Below are 17,664 nucleotides of genomic sequence, written 5' to 3'. Positions count from 1 at the left end.
AAATCTTTCTTTAAATTCCAATACTAATGTATTTCCTAATGACATTAAAGACAGCTTGCAAGCACAGGAAAAAGGCTGGTAAATGCCAAAGGTCCCAGTGGCATTACAGCGCTCTACATAAAGCTTCTTTTTTGCTAAGTTTTACCACAAAGACTGCTCCTCTTCTTTCCTTTCAATACCTACTGTATCCATGATACGTTAGCTGTAATGGTACTCTTGCGTAGACATTTTACTGAAACATGGGATCTGGGGGTTTCAGAGGATATGGGCATAAACTCCCTTTAACAAGACCCTTTTTGGTATGTGCTGCTTCTCACCAAGCTTCCCCTTGAGGAGGAGCTTCCTTGAAATAAAAACACTTTGCAAGAGGTGTTACTGCTCCTCATTAAGCATCTTTTAGGTTATTCAATGTAAATTTGATGCTGAACAGGAGAGATTCTTAGAGACACCACCTCCTACCAACCGCTGGCCACAAAGCTTTCTCCGAGAAGGACCACCTGATGTGATGAAAGGAGCAGTGCTGTTTGTTTTCTTCTCCTATGCATACAATGGCAAGATTGAATATTCAGCTCTGGTTTAGCTGCTGCACAAGTAACTAGCCTGGACACTTAATTACTGCAACACATTGACCTGGAGAGCAACACGAGCTATTTTCCTGGCTGGTGCACAACCAACTTAACAATAAAAAGCACTGGAGAGGAGCAGGGAAGCCGCAGACAAGGACTGGGGAGTAACAATGAATTTGTCTCTCTGCACCACCAAGCACTTCCAGAGCCATCAAAAAACAGCAACAGAGCCCCTACACCCCCTATAGCACTGCGTACCTGGCTCTCAGCCTTGCTTCTACCTTCTTGCTAGGAGAAACCTCTTAGATTCCCATCATACTTCCCAGGCTTGCTAAATACCAAGTAAGGGAAGCTCGATCCTCTTATAACCATGATGGGCATGTTCCTCAGGTGGCATGAATCAGCCTAACCAGTGACTTTGGTGCACAGCTACACCTGAGCGGTTGTGTGCCCCCAAAGCTTGTGCAGAGGAAGAGTCAAACCTATCTGCCAGCTGGGTGGTGTTTGCAGTTCAGGCAGAGCCCGGCCGGCAGCTGAGCTGCCACACAAGTTGTGTTGAAGACTTCTGTGTGCACTGCAGAAAAAATGATGGCTCTCTGTGCTCTGGCATAAAAGTGACACCCCATTAGAGAGTCTGGGGCTTCAGGGCTCCCAGCAGAAATTAAACCACAACTTTCCATTTTCCATGCAGAAATCAAAAAGAAACAAACTTTTTTTTTTTTTTGAAAGCAACTGCTTGGGTGAGCAATGATTTTATTGTGCTATTAATATGATCATAAACAAGAACAACATGTGTTTATAGGCTCAAGTGCTTCATTACTCACTCGCTGACTTGGTAAAAATCACCGTGGCATCAGTATAAAGTGCAAAACGGAACAGATCATTGTAGTCATGTTGTAAAATCATCTGGGCAGGTGACCTTTGAACAAAGGCTCTGAGGCAGCTGTACAACAACAGTAAAGATAATAGTTGTCCACAAGCCACCAGACCTGTAGGAGAGCAAATACACACCATGCCTGGGAAGGGAAGAGAGCACCAAGGGGACTGAGAAATGTTTGGGAAAGAGAAGTAGAAGTTGATCTCTGAAGTGCGTCTGCGAATCAGCCTCATTTGGGGATGGGGCGGGGGGGTGAGCCTGGCCACAGAAGGCAGCAGTGGCTGGCTGGAGTCAGGTGGGGCAGGACAGCGGGTGCCGCGTGGGAAGCCCATAACCTCCAGATCAGCTGGGGGGGTCTGGTTCTCCCGGACCTCCGTTTTGGGTCCGATCTCCTCCATCGCTGCCACCCCAACCATTCAAACTCCTGCAAGCATGCGGGCTGAGCTGGGCTGTGCAACCAGGCACCCGGAGGCTGTAGGAGCAGGATTGAGGATGTAGCATGAGCTGGGAAGACCCAAACATTCCCATGGTTTTTGTTCACACCTGTTGGGGCAAATGCTCCTCTTTGCCATGTAATGAGGTGTACAAAAGGACGTGGACCCCCTAGGGAAGGTCTTCAAAATGGCAGGTTGGGAAGGCAATGGCTGGAAGGTGCATGGGTCCCCCTGGATGTGGCTGCTGCAAGGCTGGGACCTGCACAGGGTGAGCGTCCCAGGGTGCTGGCTCCTCTGGGGTGCAAGGACCAGGAGGAAAGGAAGCCTCCCCTTTCTCACAGGGCTGTACGGATGGTGCTGCCTCTCCTGTTAGGGCTGACCAGGACATAGAGGTCTGCGGGGACAGCTCCTGCCTTGGGGACAGGAGCAAAAGTTTGGAAGATACCCCCGAGGAGTGAAAAAACAGCTTTATGGATGATGCCATCCAGTGAGTGCAGGGAGCGAGCAGGAAAGAAAAATTACACACATCCCGGTTGTTTCACTTTTTGTCCCTCTGCCTCCTTTCGTCAGCCACCAGCCCCCGGAGCATCCCGACGCCCGGTCGACAGTTACCAACAGGCAATAAATAAAGCTGCTGGAGCCACTGGTGTCAACATCTTGGCATTGTTTGGGTCTTCTTGTTTGCCTTTAAAATAACTCTCCCCCTCGGGGTCACGCAGACGAAAAAGCGAGGACCCCCTGCCATCGTCCATAGAAATCATCTTGCCACAACTTGTATTGCACTGCCTTTTTTTTGCCTGCAAAGCTTGGTGTTTGGGTAGCTGCCCGGGAGCGTTACTCACGCTACGCCCAGGGCTCCTGCTCCCTCCTACCCACCCGTGTCCCGACACGTCACCTCGGGCGCCTGCAGGTCGCCTGAGCCCGGGCCACATCACCCATTTTCCTGACTCCCAGAGGCACAGTTTGGGCTGGATTTGGGGATGGTGTCACCCTGCCAGCCCCGTGCTGCTGGCTTATCTGCTGCATGGCCGTGCCTGGCTCTGCTGCGGATGTTGGCAGGCCAGAGAGTGGAAAAACAAATGGTGGAGATGTGGATCCGCAGTGAGAACCCGGCCATGCAAACATGGTGTGCCACTGCCGAGCCCAGCGCTGGAGGGATGCCCCTCCGTGACAGCCCCTGCCCCGGCACTGGAGCTTGGTATGATGCAAGCTGCTAATGAAGCTCTGGAGGCACAGGAAATACTCCTCCAAAGACAATTTTCATCCATGGGCTTTGATAAAAAGGTGGCTTGAACCCCCCCATGCCCACACAGGGCAACGTTGAGGGACCAGCTGCTGAATTATGGCAGCACTGGAGGGGACCGATGCTCCCCAGGGCCTGCAGCATCTCCTTTCCTCCAGCAAGGGTTGCGTGATGGAAAGCATCATCCTCCATCTCAGCTGAGTCGCGATTTGATGTCAGATTCACTCTCCCTGATCATTTTCAGCCTGTTGTTTATAATAAAAATCAAGCGATCCATCTCTTCTGACAAGAGGAAGAGTTGCTCCAGGAAGCCCTGGACAGGTCAAATTCTATATTAAGGAACTATTACTTGACAGCTTCCTGGCCACAAATAGCCGTCCAGCCAGGCTGGGGATTTTATTTAGAATTAACAAATAACGCAGGCCATAGAAGTAACTTCATGACCTTGCTCCTTCATTTTCCACCCATCTCCCCTCCTCGGTATGGTCTTCTCCTCACCCCCAGCCTTCTCGGGAGCTTCAGGCCCCCCTTGCATGCCCCCAGCAGAGCATATCTCCCCATCGCCCACCTCCCTGGGACAGCTCCGGGAAGCTGTAGAACATGCTGTTGCCAGCTTTTGGAAGTGTGATGTTGGTTTTACATCACTGATGATCTTTTGCTACAGCTCAGCTCCAAGAAATTATTTTCTACTTGGCTTTCATTAAAATAATTAAAAAGGAATCTCTGCCCTGCATGGCTGAAAGCTGGAAACCCTCCATTCAAAACACCCCCAAAACTAGATGCAAACAAATATACCTCCAACGCATCCTTTACTTTTCAGTCCCTCAAACATTTCTCTTAACTTTTGGAGGACTAACTTCTGATTTTCTAATGCTCAGAGTTGGCAATATCAGAAGCAATCAGGAAATACAAAAGAAAAACAGCATTTCAGTATTCTTTTATTATTGGGAGGTTTTGACCATTTTTGTCATGTGGTTTGCCTAAAATAATAATAAAAAAATCTTTGTTTGGAGCTGGAAAGGGAAGAGCAGCGTGTTTATTTCATGTATGACTCATCAGCTCAGTGTTGATATGCTAAACGCTTCAGAAGCTAACACTCTATAGAGATGATCGTTTTTAATATAAAACAGTAAATGTTTAAAACAACCGTTGCTTTTTTTTTCTCTTTTCTTCCTGTTGTGGCCAATAAAACATAAGGGAGGCCACACAGTTTACATTTTAATAAAATTAAGTTATTTGGTGCCATGTTATTACAGTCTTTATTGGAAAGTGGAATAAATTGCACACAGAGGAGTCATGGGAGGGACAAATCACTGCGAATAAACATAGATTCTGGGATGCATTTATTTGCTGGTTTCATCTCAAAGGAGGAAGGCTTTCCCCGGGAAAACGGAGGCGGCCCCGCAGCTCCGGCCTCAGGGAGGCAACCCTGGGTTGCTCCAGCCAAGGACGAGCTTTTTGGGGAGCTGGTGCCACGGCGGGGCCATCCCGGCCCCATCCAGCTAGCGTTTTCCATGCGCGTCCTCCGAGAGAAACCTGTCCTGCGGCCGTGGCTCGACCCCCCGCAGTCCCGAAGCACTAGGGCAGCCCGTCCTCCTGCCCGTCAGCCGTTTGCAGGGCCAGCCAAAAACGTTGGTCCCGAGGCTTTTTGCCGGAGGTTGGGGGTTTCTAGGCGAGCGCCAGGGCGCACCAGGAGTCCTGCCGGAGCGGCACGCTCAGCCCGGGCTGCGGGGCCATGGTGGTGGGGGAGAAGGTGTAGTCCTCGGGCTCGAATTTGAACTCGCCGTGGCCGCCGGCCAGTGCCTCGTCCGACTGGCTCTGTGCCTGCCCCGGGGGGGAAGCAGAAAGTCATTAGAAAGCCTGTTATTAGCCAATGCATCACTCTCTCCCTTGTCGTAACGCTTTGGTAGGACTAGGATGGATTATGAATGGAGTGGGTTATCCCTGATGCTACAGCTGCCCTTTGGAGCAGCCTGGAGCCGGGCGGGAAGGGTGCTCCATCCCCAGCAAGCACAAGGACCAAGCAGGGAAGAGGCATCCCACGGCCTATTTGCATTTATTTATTGACTAAACATGTCCAGTTTGGAGATCTCTAGATGTGTATATATTTTTTAAGAGCACAGCACAAATCAGATTTATTGGTTTCAAGCAACAAAACCCCTCTCCCATACGGCGCAGCTGGCACTGCGTCAAGTGCTTGGGTGCTGGAGCTGAGCTTCCCCTCCACACACACATGTCCAGCTCGGGGAGAGCTTAGACCTAGCATATAGTGCTGGGTCACAAAATTTTGATGTTTGGGTTGATTTAGAGCCATTTTTTCCTCCGCCAAGACAAAACAGCAACCCGCCCCAAAGAAATCCTTGGGGCAGAAGCACAGCCTTGCAATCTGGGGTCTCTGACAGCATTACATCTCTGTGAGCGCTGAGCACCTCAGGGCTATAAAGCGCAGATAAGTATGCCCAGGGAGCCTTTTCTTGGGAGCTACAGAGGTTTCCACCCTGGGCTGATCCCACCAACTCAACAGGGTTTTAACTCCCAGGACTTCATGGCAGGAGATGGGAATTAAACCCAGTACTGCGCCAAAGCCTGTTCACCACCATTCATCTCTGCGGCAGCAGAGCTTGGACCGCCCAGTTTCCCACTGCAAGATGGAAGAGCCGATGGGGAGCCAACAAGCTGAAGCCCTTCCTGATCCACAACGTCTTAGCTCACGCTCCCTGTTTTCCTCAGTCTGAGGCAGTCCATCAGGCTGGTGGCCCCCAATGCAATGAACTAATTGCTTAGCCTCATCAAGGCCGCCCAGGTCAGCGACTACCAAGGAGTGTGGAGCATCCACCCCAGCAAGTGATGGCTGCGGGCCCCCGTGCCTTACCTGGGACACCGACACGATGGTTTGTCCGGGATACTGCGAGGTTGCGCTGGGCTCTGACTTTAAAGTGACCGTGCTGTCTGAGTTCGTAATGGAAGAAGGGGAGTTAGTGGCCGAAGTTGTAGACCCTAGGAGACAATGGGTACAGGATGATGAAGCAACATAGCACAAATTTGCTTTTATGTAAATTTATATTTTAATGGCTACCATCACATTTCATGGCACAACTCTACTGTTTTCTTCCTCCACTGCATCTCTGTCAGGGTAAGGCTTTGCATTTGGCTGCCAAGATGCTGATGGAGGAGGAGCACCCTTTCACAGCCTGGCAGTGCTGGTCCTGGTACGGGCCAGATGGGCTAACGTTGAATGCACCATGATACCTTCCCCTCAACTCTTTAATACACTATTCCCAGCCCGTTTTTTTCCCATCACTCAACTTAGCCCAGATCTGCTTGAACACGAGCGCTGCGGGGCTGGAGCCGGGTGCCCGCAGCGCAGAGGAAACTCACGGGAATACGACAGCACTGAGATTTCCCACCCAGCATCCTCCTTTCACATGAAGTCTACTGCATTAATACAGGCCCTACATCTAAAGCAATCATCAGGGAGAAAAAATCACAATATTCTTCTCTAATTATCATGATTTCTTGCAGAAGACATGTTGAGGTGAATTGTGCTCCAAGCCCCTGCGATGGGTGATAGCAGCACTGTACCTGTTGAGGTTTTGCCTTTAGTAATGTTTTTAGGCTTCCTTTTCCTCGTCTGGATGCTTTCCTTTTTCATGGCCAGCGGTCGTGGTACCTTGACATTCATAAAGATTGGAAGCATTAATATTGTATTTTACTTAGCTCCTTCCCACACACGTGTTGCTCTCCTATTTATGTGCTGTAACTCATGCAAAGCACCTAAAGTCCTTGTCCTTCACTAAGTGCTATTTTTCTCTGGAACAGGCCTTGGCTGGAAGATGAATAAGGCTAACAGCTAAGGTTTTCCCACAAACTGTTTTTTCCTTTATTTCCTATTTTCCTTTTCCTGATTTATTAGTGACCTTTATGACAGGGCCCTATTAAATTACACTGACAGACGGAGAGCCTACATGGCTCGGAGGGAATGGTCATGGGATAAAGAGACTTTAACCTTTACGGCAGAAGTTTGAAGAGGCCTGTATGGAGGGATGAAGTCTTCTCTTTGGCCGATGGACATGCTACCAACAGTTCCCATCCTCTGTGGATATATGTTATCAGCCAGCCTCCATGTGGACTCCTTAGCATCCTTCACACATTCTTAATTACCACATCTAGAAGAAATATGCTCCTTATCTCCAGTCTGGGTTTGGGGAGCTTCGGTCTCCAGCTACCGGAGCCTGGTAAGCTTTCTTTTTGGGGAGTAACTTGGCAAACAACCTAATTAAGAGCCACCCAGTGCCAGAAATCTCTCCTCTACGCAGGTACCTCCTGAGAGTGTTCCAGTACCCCCTTAGCCTTATTCTGGAGAACCTCAGTAGACTGGGCTTTTAACTGTTCCAGGAGACACGACTGGGTTATGGCTCTCCTGGGTCCAGTCTAGAGGCTGGTCCCTCCAGACCTGATATCCTGGACCTGCTGGGTGGTGATCCCAGCACCCAACGGGTCCCTCCCGGCGCAGACACGCTCCTCACCCCGTGGAGCTTCATGTACAACCCGCAGGCATTGCAGACGGGTTCCCCTTCGGCGTTCCTTCTCCAGAGGGTGGTATTGGTTGTGTGGCAGTTAGTGCAACATAGGCCAGCACGTCTAGATGAAGACTTGAAAACAAGCAAACACACACATGAATGCACACATAGGAATGATTAATTGGGAAGTTTCCTTTCATATAAAATCTCCAATTACACCAATTTCCCAGAAAATGTAAAACACACATCATAGCCAAATGCCAATCAAAGAAATTACATTCAAATGAGATCACTCTAATTTGCAAGTGTTTTTTCAATTGAGCTTGATAAACCTGGCAAATATCAGTGCAACTCATTTCACAAACTTCCAACAAATCTGCTGGAAGTGATCAGAGAACAAAGCTGAGAGAACTTTCCTCCAGGAGATCCACTCAGATGGAGAAAGAGATGAAAAATGCCAGCCAGGCTTTAAGCACACAAATAAAACTCCTCATGCTTCAAGTGAACTCTTCTTCTGTTTTTCTGCACTCAGAACTACCACTAAAGTTAGCAACATCCCAATTAATCTCTGGTTTAAGACAACTGGAATCAATTGGCTGGTCGGAGCAGAATCAAACTGAACTGGCCCATGATGGCACCAGGGAGGTTATTCTTTGCACGTCTTGCAGATAATCTGTTCTCTTACAGGCTGCAGAAACACCGTGCAAACATTAATTAATGACATATTTTGTGAGTGCAGTGATTGCTGGCTCTGAAATGTTAAGACTTCCAAATGGAGAAGGAAAATATTCTGGCAGAAGCAGCAAAGTAATTTCTGACAACTTCACTCCAAGCCACTGGAAAATTCACAAGTCTCTATATACAGACTTGTTAGCTCAATAGGCATTTCATTTGAAAGGCTCTTAACACTAGGTATTGAAACTATTTTAATAAAAGACTTCACTAAGTATAAGATACTAGTGGCATAAGTAGTATCACAGGCTCTCCACATTCAGGTATTTGAATATGTTCTTCAGCCTTGAGAAAAATCACTTTGATTCCTCTCAAAGGCAGACGATAGGTGATGCAGGCAATAAAGAACTCCCTGTTTGTTTATTCTTCCATTATTGCTTGATATCATAACTGAGCAATATGACGAATGAGGTGGGAAGAGCAGGAATAAAAATAAAATGTTTTTACAAGGTTAGCAGTCAAATAAAGATCAGCTTTGAGTTTCAAGAGACACAAGTGACATGCCCAAGCTTTGATTCACTCGTTGCTCAAAGAGGTCTCAGCAACTATTTGCAGATAACGGTACCACTTTGGAAATTATTTAGCTTTCAAGAAATAACCAGGCAAAAATAATAATACACCGAGGTGTGAGCTGACAAGCCTGGCACAGAGGAGGGGACAGCAATCCTTGTCCCTAATATGGGACATGGTGTCACAGCAAGGTTCTGGAGCAGCTACAGAGCTTCCTTAAAGCCTTTCAGCTGCTGGGGCTGTGCCGTTCATCCCCGCAAGCAGGAGGGACCTCAGCCCCGACGGGAGCAGAGGGAGGTGCTGAGGACCCAACGGGTGCAGGGAGCTCCGAGGTCCAGCTCCTGCCGGGGGTGCAGAGGGGAACTTGGAGGCACTCAGCCCTGGGGTAACTGTGCCCGGCGTGGGCTGGTGAGATCTGTCATCACTCGAGGATGGACGAAGGCCAACGCAAAGCCCTTTGGAAAGCCCCAAGATTTCTGGGCCACTGCAGGTCCCTGGGAGGGAAGGACATGCTCTCCCTATTTCATATGACACTTTGTCCACAGGTTGCAGACAAAGTGACAACAAGACCCATGGCTCTGGTGGACCAAGGGCAACGCCAGCCCTGCCAGAGCTCTTCCCGCCCTGCTGTCCCTGCATTGCGACCTGCTCGCGGGCTTTCCATTAGGGCAGTGATGCGTGCCTTCTGCATCTCCTGCACATCACTCTGTGGGCTGCCGCCTCCTCGCACAGCCAGGGAGAGCAGAAACCATCCTCCACGGCCAAATATTACAATTGAAACCCCAGAAACCCCGCGAGAACCTGACCCTGCACCACAACCTGCCAGCTTAGCAAGAAAGAGACAGTCAAGGCTACTGTTGCTCACTGAAGGACGAGGGTACAATACATTATTGCTGGTTTCCCAGCAGTTCCCTTAAAAGAAAATGCATTTCTGCCTGCCTCCACCCTGCTGCCTTTGTACCGTTCTGACCTTGTCTAGGAAGTTGTTGACTTCAACATTGTGCTCCAGTGTTTATTTATACAAATGCAGCATACACTCAAACAAAAACTCTTCACGGACCAGGCTTGACAGCCAAGTGCTGCTGATAAGCTCAAGGAATGGTGAGTTGGTGCCTATCAAATCAAGCGTGTGCGAGTGCTGCCTGGAGAGCCCAAAAAATTCAGAGCCAGCAGGGCAGGTCCCTCCGAGGGAGCCCAAAGCCGTCAGAGACTTTGCTTCACCTCCTTTTCAGAAGTGGAAATGAAACCACAGGGTTTCACAGGAAAAGGAAGCCTCTGAACCCTGAGATTTAATCAACGCTTCTCTGTCCCCCTTGCCAGCAGGACAGGGGGGAGATGGTGTCGATAGGAAAGAAGTTGCAGCAAAGCCTGCTGAGATACCCGAGCTCAGCTCCTGAAAGCGGGCAGATCCGAGGCTCAGAGCTGAAGGCAGCAGCATCGTCTGAGATTTGCCTTTGCTATCGTGGCTCTGGGCACACCCGCACCTCGGAGGACAAGGGAGCAGCAGGAACTGGCAGCCAGGAGAAAGCCAAGGCACGCACCATGAACGCTGCGTCGCTCAAGGGTCACACCAGGTTGCTCCACCACCGTCATCAGTCCCATCCCCACCTTCCCCAAAAATGTCACCAAACCCACTACGCATTGCAAACTGTAAAAAAGGACAGGCTGAAAAATACCCCCCTGAGCCAAGCCAGCACAACTCAACTCCGAGTTAATCCTTCAACTCCGGATGGTGTGGGAGTTGCTGAGCACAGGACAGCTGCTGCGTCTGCCCCTGTGCTGCTCCGTGCCCTGCAGCTCTGCCTCTACACGGGGGAACTGCACGCACAAGGATGGAGCCATCCACCTCCACCGGCTGCTCCTGGATGGTGAAAGTGATTTGGCTTTTAGGACTGGGTCTAAGGTATCTTCTTGTGAAACGCGCCAAGAAACTTTGGCTAGAAAAGATACTGCCTAAAATAAAGTGCTGCTCCCATCCTCCTCAAAGATAAGTCCTTTCTGCCGAAAGTCACAGCCCTTGGAATCCAGACACAGGCTGTAGCAAAACGGCTGCCCCTGCTGCGTCGAGGATGTTGCCCTTATCTCAAAAAAAGAAACAAAAAATGAACTGGAAACTACACTACTATTGCTCGCCCTCTCCCACGCACAAGCAGGCTGAGCGCTACCGAGCTGCAGGACGTCATTCCCGCAGTGTTATCTGGGCCACGTTGCGTTCTCCAGGGCTTTCAGCGGGACTTTGCTTTGTGAAAACAGAAGTCAGAATAACTCCCAGCGTGGCGTCTACTTACAGAACAAAGGTCGTAACGTAAAGGACAAAAGCAACCATTTTTCCCCCCCGTGTCTGTATTTCACCGCATTGTGAAACAGCCGATTTCATCGTTCCTAGAGCAACGGTGTGTCACCGCGTTCGCTGCTCTGCTCCCACCCAGCCCGCGCGGGTGAGGTTATGAGCAGGGAAGACATCCCTCGCCATGGAAATCGTGCAGGGGAAGAAACATCCCAAGCCACAGGGGTGCAGGTCGCTCCCTCGGTGGTGGGTTTGCAGAGCAAGCCTGGCACCCTCTCGTCCGTCATCAGTGGATCCCCCTTCCTCCGACGGGGCAGAACTTGTTGCATCACGACATTTCAAACCCTTGGGAAAACCCAAGATTTTGAAATGTTTCATTCCAAAGTCAGGATGGAAAGTCAAAATTGCAGCCCCTTTTCTAATCCATAAAACAAAATCCCCTCAAGTATTTCAACCTTACTGAAACGTTTCCCCTGGATAAGGATCAGCTCTTTCGTTTGGGCTCTAGCATTACTGTATTGATTGCTAAAATAATAATAAAAAAGTTTGGAAGTGCTTTGACAATTCCCGGCAAGATTTGCTCATCCCTGGGAAACAGTCTTAATTCTGTGAACCAGCGTTCTCCACCAGAAAACTTTGCTGAAATGTTTGCCGAAAAATGCCACCCTGGTGCTACATATGGGGCTTTGCCAGCAATGACAGAGGAGCAGGCAGGGAGCTCGGGGTCCCCGAGCGCTGCCCACACCATGGGGGTAGGGTGCAGGCAACGCAAGGCTGGCTCCCTTCTCACACATCGAGATAAAATACTGATTAGCAGCGAGACCTCTCCAATTTCTTTGGGGAAAAGCTGTTCAAAAAAACCCTGGAAATTCACCCAGCGCCACATTTTAATTCCAGTCCGAAATGCAGAGTTGCATTTAAACTGGTTTGCACCGATCGCTCAATGCATGGATCGTATTTGCTCTGAGGAAATCAGCAGCGTAACTCTGAGATTTGCAGCACAGCAGAGATCAGAGCCCGCTGCCGGGGTGCAGATTAAATGTCATTACATTAAAGGAGACCAGGAGGGTTTTGGTGAGACAGGCAAATCCTGGCGGATAATGCAAAATGTTTCACAGAAATGCCTCGATTTTGATGCTCTGAACAAAACAGGGTGATTTTCCATGGAGCCACTGCTCATTTCATTTTGCAAATCCAGAGCTACAGTTCCGGGATGGGAATCAGAATGAAACATCTTGCTCAATCCCAACTTTTTTTATTTTATTTATGATTTTCTTACACAGAAACTTGTCACTGTTGGGTGATTGCTAATAATTTGTTTTGCAAGGCAAAAAAATAACTGCGGGAATACACCCTGAGTGAAAGCAAAAGGAGCTCCCAGCTGTTCCCCAGCACGGCTCCGACAAACATCCTGTTTGTAATGACGGCTTCTGATGACAGGCTCTGAAACCAAAACTGTTACCACCGAATTTAAACATCCCGAAGCGACTCTAGAAAAAAAAAAGGAGGCGCCTTTCCTCTCTCACGATGGCATCCCAATTGGAGGAAGCCCAATATCACGTTGGCGGGGGGGAAGTGATGCTTTAACCTGCAGAGAAACCGGGAACTACCAAACCCCAAATCCCCCCCTTAGGCAGCGGGAGAACCGGGCCTCATCCTGCTCCCATCGGAAGCGGCCGCAAACCTGCCTGGGCCAGCTTAGGATCAACCCTGTCTCCTGTTCCACTACCCTGCCTAGACCGTGTGTGTCTGCATGAAGAAGTAGGAAACAACAATAATTATTATAGAATAAAAAGCAACGTGCCCACTGCGGGAACAGAGCCGGGGGAAGCCCACAGAGCCCTGGACCGCAGGCAGGGCTCATCGGCCTTCGCTCGGCTGCGGCGCAGCCCCTCCGTGCAGCCCTGAGACCCCTCCGGTCCCCGCTGCCCTGTCTCCCTGCTGCCCACCAGCCGTGCCGGGGCAGCAATCCCTCCGGCCTCACTCCGCTCCTCCTGCCCCGAGCTCCGCACCGCAACAAGGGGCTCCTGCCGGTGCTGACGGCATTTTATTCCTGAGACAACCGAGGGTCAAACAGGCCCTAACACAAGTACAGAGACCCCGACAGCGCAGACACCGCAACAGCCCCCCGGCTCCTGCCCTCCAGCCACCCCCCGGGTGGAGCAGGGGGTCCCTGCGGGGTTTCCCCCTCTTACCAGCCTCTTCTGCGGCTTGAGCGGCCGGTTGATGCCGTTCATTTTGTGGTAGAGCCCGCAGGCGTTGCACAGGTAGTGCCCGGTGCCGTCCTTCCTCCAGAGCGGCGTGGACATGGCCCCGCAGTTCACGCACTCCCGGCCGTCCCCGGGGAACTCCTCCAGGTACTCTGGAAGAGACAGCCAAGGCGTGGGGGTCAGGAGCCATCCCCACCGCACAGGGCCACCCGGGGCCAGGCTGCCCACGGGGACCCTGCGGGAGAGGGTCCCTAATCCTCTGTGTCCCACTACTCCTCTGCGAGGGACAAGCCCTGCCCGGGGGGGAGTTTACTTCCACCCTACGAGGTGTGGAGCAAAACCCTTCATTCCCTCCACACCTTAATTTTTTAATATTTTGATCAAAGACAGCCTATTCCCCCATCCCTTCCCCGAAAGACCCCAAAGCGCTGAGCGCGGCTGGGGTCTCCCTGGGATGGGAACGGGCACGGAGCCCATCAGCGGGCGAGCGCGGCGTTATCCCTGCACCGGGCGCAGCCCGGGCTGCAAAAATAAATTGAGGGGGGCAAAATGGGGCGATTTGCCTGATTTCCATCAAGGCGCGTCGGTCTCTGGCCGGAGGGGACGGCCCGGCCGGGGAAGGGCTCGGGGCGGCCCGCGGAGCACCGCCGGGCTGCGGCTCCGCTCCCCCCGCGCCGGCCGGGCTGGGGGCCGCGGGGCACCCGGGGCTCCCCGGGAGAGCACCACCGCCCGCCCGCGGCCCCCCACGCCCGCTAACGAGGCTCCTCCTCACTCTTCTCCCCCTACGAAAGCCCCGGGAAGAAGCCGCGGAGCCGCCCGCCCCGAGCACCGTCCCCGCTCCGCCTCTGCCCCGAGCGCGGCTCCGCGGCAAACGGGCAGCCCGGAGCAAAACCCAGGGACCCCGGGGCTGAGAGTCGGTCTTTTTCCTCCCGCCGCTCTTCTCTCTCTGTTTGAAATAAATTCCTCCGCTTGGAATGTTATTTTCTTTCGAAGAAAAAATACGCTCTTTTTTTTTTTTTTCCCCCCATGTTCGATCGTATGAATAATGATCCAAGGGAAAGAAAAAGGGAAAAGAACAAAAATTAAAAAGGGGAAAACGGAAAATAAAAATAAAATGCAAAAAGTAAAAAAAGAAAAAAGGTTGCCGTAAGTCATTAAATGAAAAAAGAATAGTTTACGCTACTTAAGAGCGGTTTACACTATTCGAGAGCAAAAATAAACGGCAGGGAGGGCGGCGGCCACTATTCCGGATCCCAAAGCACCGAAGTCAAAGCGCAGAAGAGACTTCTGCGGGAAGGCGATCCCTTCCCGCACAACCGCAACGGATTTTCCCAGACAAAGAGAAAATCCTGGAAAGAAACCGCTCCCGAGCACCTCCGGCGTGGGAGGCAAAGCCGAGCCGGGGAGGCGCTCGGCGGGGAGGGGGTGCCTGCCTGGGTTGACTTTGTTCTTGGGGTAAAGATAAGATAATTCGGTTCACCGCAGTAAAGATGATAACGCGGCTGAGATCTTGAAGTGGCTTTTAAAGGACTTTGCAAACCACCGCCGGAGGAGGATGGTGAAATACCCCCGGGGTTATAAACCCTGCGCACGGAGAGCCCTTTTAAATCCAGCCCCCAACTTTTATTTGCTCGGGGCTCGGTTTGAAAGGACCCTCCGGTGTGGATGCAAACGAATGGAAGTGGGGTTTATGGTTCAACGCCTGAGTGCGTTTCAGTGCCTCTCCAAAGGCCGCAGAGCGATGCAGCTGCGGACCTGTTTGGGCGAAGGCGAATTAGGAGACCGAGAGTCTGTTCGAATATAAACTAATTTACCACAATAAATTACTTAAAAGGGAGGGAGCTATAAATCTGCCCCGCTAATTTAAACACAGGGTAAGTATTGAAGCACAGGCACAAAGTCGATATTGTGGGAAGGAGATATCGTGGGGACGGGGCGGGGGGGGAAGGGGCTGAACGGCCTCTGCTCCTCTGTCCTGCGGGGGAATTGCTCTCCTTTGGAACGTGTTCTTTGCCCTCCGTGTCACACCCCCCCCCCACGCACCCACCCCCCCACCTCCGTCCAGGGTCAGCCACACACCCCCCGTGCCCGGACCATCTCTCCATCCCTGGATAAAATCACCCCCTCCGTCCCCGCCGGGGATGGCAGCGGGGCAGCTCACCCCGGGGCCGGGCCACCGACACGCCGAGGGGATGGCGATGGCTCCGAGGGCCGGGAAACCCCTCGGCGCCCCGAGGCGACGGTGAGGGGCGACGGCGACCTACCGAAGGTGGACCTGCGGCCGGGTAAAGCCGCCTGCCTCGTCTGCAGGCTGTGCAGCACGCTGCTCTCAAAGTGTCCGGCCGTCCAGGAAGGCGGTATCTCGGGGGTCACGTAGGCGGGGTAGGGGCTGGAGTAGGACCCGTTAACGGAGCGCACCAAGGCGTTGCCGTACTGCTCCCGGCCCCCGCCGCCCAGCAGCAGGGGCCCCTGGTAGGCGCCGTCGCGGCCCGGGGGGCTGCTGCCCGGCGGGCTGTGGGAGTAGGAGAAGCCCGACGGCGGGTGGGGGCTGCCGGCGTTGAAAGCGGCGGCCTCGCCGCCGCTCTGCCCCCAGCCCGGGGGGTTGGCGAGGTGGCTCTGGTGCGGCTCGCAGCCTTGCAGGTAGGGCAGCGTCTGGAGGACGGAGGGTACCCGGGTGGTGGGCACGTAGACGGGCGAGCCGGCCGACGAGTGGAGGAAGTTGCTGGAGTCGTGGGAATAAGCCGACTGGCCATGGTTGGGGGCGAGCGCCAGACCCTGATACATGTTCCGTCCTCGGCGGCGGCGGCTGCTCAGGGCCCGGCCGGCTGCGCCCCGACGTTGCCGAGGGGCTCACTCAGAGGAACCTGGGGGGGAGAGCCGAGAGCGGCGGCTGAGACCCCGGCAGACCCCGGCCCGGGGCCCTGCGCACCCGCCGGCGTTTCCCGCAGCGAAGGCGCCTCTTCCCTGCTTCAAGCAGGGGCTGTAGTTTGTAATTATTATTCTTTTTTCCTTTAAACTTTTTTCTGGTCAGCTCGTCCCGCGGGGGGAACCCGCGGCGCCGGGCCGAGAGCCGCGGCCGAGCCACGGCGAGAAACACCCTCCGCGCAGTGCGCAGCGGCCCCGCCGGCACCTCCGCACCGCTCGCCTGGGCACTTCCGACGGGCCGGGAAAACATCAGCTGTTTCTTTTTTTAATTTTTTCTTTTTCTCCCCACCGCCCGCCTGGGCACTTCCGACGGGCCGGGACAAAATCAGCTGTTTCTTTTTTTAATTTTTTCTTTTTCTCCCCACCGCCCGCCTGGGCACTTCCGACGGGCCGGGACAAAATCAGCTGTTTCTTTTTTTAATTTTTTCTTTTTTTTCCCCCCGAAAGTATTTCCCTTCCCGTCTCTTTTCCGAGCCCCGGGCCTGGAGCGCGCCTCGGGGCCTTGCCGGCGGGGAGGCGGCCCCTCGGGCGCCCGGGCCGGGGGGGAGCGGGGTCCCAGCGGCCCCGGGCAGCATCCCCGGTGTCCCCCATCCACCAGCGCTGCCACTTTCTTGATAAAAAGGAAAATAACCCTCAGGCAGGCCTCTCCGGGCGGACGGAGGGCTCAAGCCCCGGAGCACCGCCAGAGCATCCCGCCCCGGCCCCCCTCCCGGGCCGCTCCCCCCGCACAGGTACTCACATGGCAGCGGGCCGGGAGCGGAGCCGGGCATGGCCGGGTGGGCATGAAGCTGCGCTCGGACCGTCCAGGGAAATCCCAGGAAAATAAAAATAATAATTAAAAAAAATAGAATGAAGCTTGCGGGGGAGGGAGGAGAAAAAACCAAAACAACCAGGACCCCCTGGCAGAGGGGCTGCCCTCCCCCGGTCCCTCCCCTCCCGCCGCCGCCGTCTCCCGTGGGTGCGTCCCTGCCTGCGCCCGGCGGGGAAGTGGCGGCGGCGGAGGCGGCGGCGGCTCTTTACGGCGGGCCCCGGTGCGGCCCGGCCCACGTGACGGCCGGCGGGGTAGCCCCGGTCCCGGCGAGGATTGGGCGCCTCCCGGCGGGGGGGGGGGGGGACGGGACGGGACGGGATAAGTCCCGCCGGCTCCGCTCCCGGCGGGGGGGGGACGCGCCCCCCGGCTCCCCCCTGGCGCGGGGCCGCGGGCGCCGAGCGGAGCGGGGGCAGGATGCGGCCCCCGAGGGAGCCCCGCACCGCCCCGGACCCGCTGGCTGCCCCCCCCCGCCCCGCCCCGCAAGGATGGAGGTGCCCGCCCGCCCCCCGGGAGGGGGGAGGGGTGGTTCCTTCCCTTGCGGGCCTCGCC

The 17,664-nt window shown here is 53.6% G+C and overlaps 1 protein-coding gene across 1 annotated transcript; it reads right to left on the bottom strand.

The window, feature by feature from the left end:
* Window positions 1-4,041: 4,041 nt before the first annotated feature.
* On the bottom strand, window positions 4,042-17,219 carry GATA5 (GATA binding protein 5). Its single transcript, XM_059827435.1, has 7 exons — window positions 17,044-17,219; window positions 15,644-16,243; window positions 13,365-13,531; window positions 7,647-7,772; window positions 6,703-6,790; window positions 5,993-6,117; window positions 4,042-4,944 (listed from the first exon to the last, which is right to left on the bottom strand). Exons 2-7 carry the CDS (start codon window positions 16,161-16,163, stop codon window positions 4,789-4,791), a joined length of 1,182 nt encoding a protein of 393 aa, XP_059683418.1. The 5' UTR covers window positions 16,164-16,243; window positions 17,044-17,219; the 3' UTR covers window positions 4,042-4,788.
* Between the last annotated feature and the right edge of the window lie 445 nt (window positions 17,220-17,664).

The sequence above is a fragment of the Gavia stellata genome, chromosome 20, assembly GCF_030936135.1.
Source record: "Gavia stellata isolate bGavSte3 chromosome 20, bGavSte3.hap2, whole genome shotgun sequence".
Taxonomy (NCBI): domain Eukaryota; kingdom Metazoa; phylum Chordata; class Aves; order Gaviiformes; family Gaviidae; genus Gavia; species Gavia stellata.
The sequence above is the reverse complement of the archived record's forward strand: the minus strand, read 5'-3'. Positions and strand labels throughout refer to the sequence as shown.

Coding starts and splice junctions, on each gene's coding strand:
- GATA5 (XM_059827435.1), bottom strand. CDS start 16,163: ATGTATCAGGGTCTGGCGCTCGCCCCCAACCATGGCCAGTCGGCTTAT. Junction 13,532..15,643: donor CGGCCGCAGGTCCACCTTCG/GTAGGTCGCCGT, acceptor TGTCTCTTCCAG/AGTACCTGGAGGAGTTCCCC. Junction 7,773..13,364: donor TCAAGCCGCAGAAGAGGCTG/GTAAGAGGGGGA, acceptor CTTGTTTTCAAG/TCTTCATCTAGACGTGCTGG.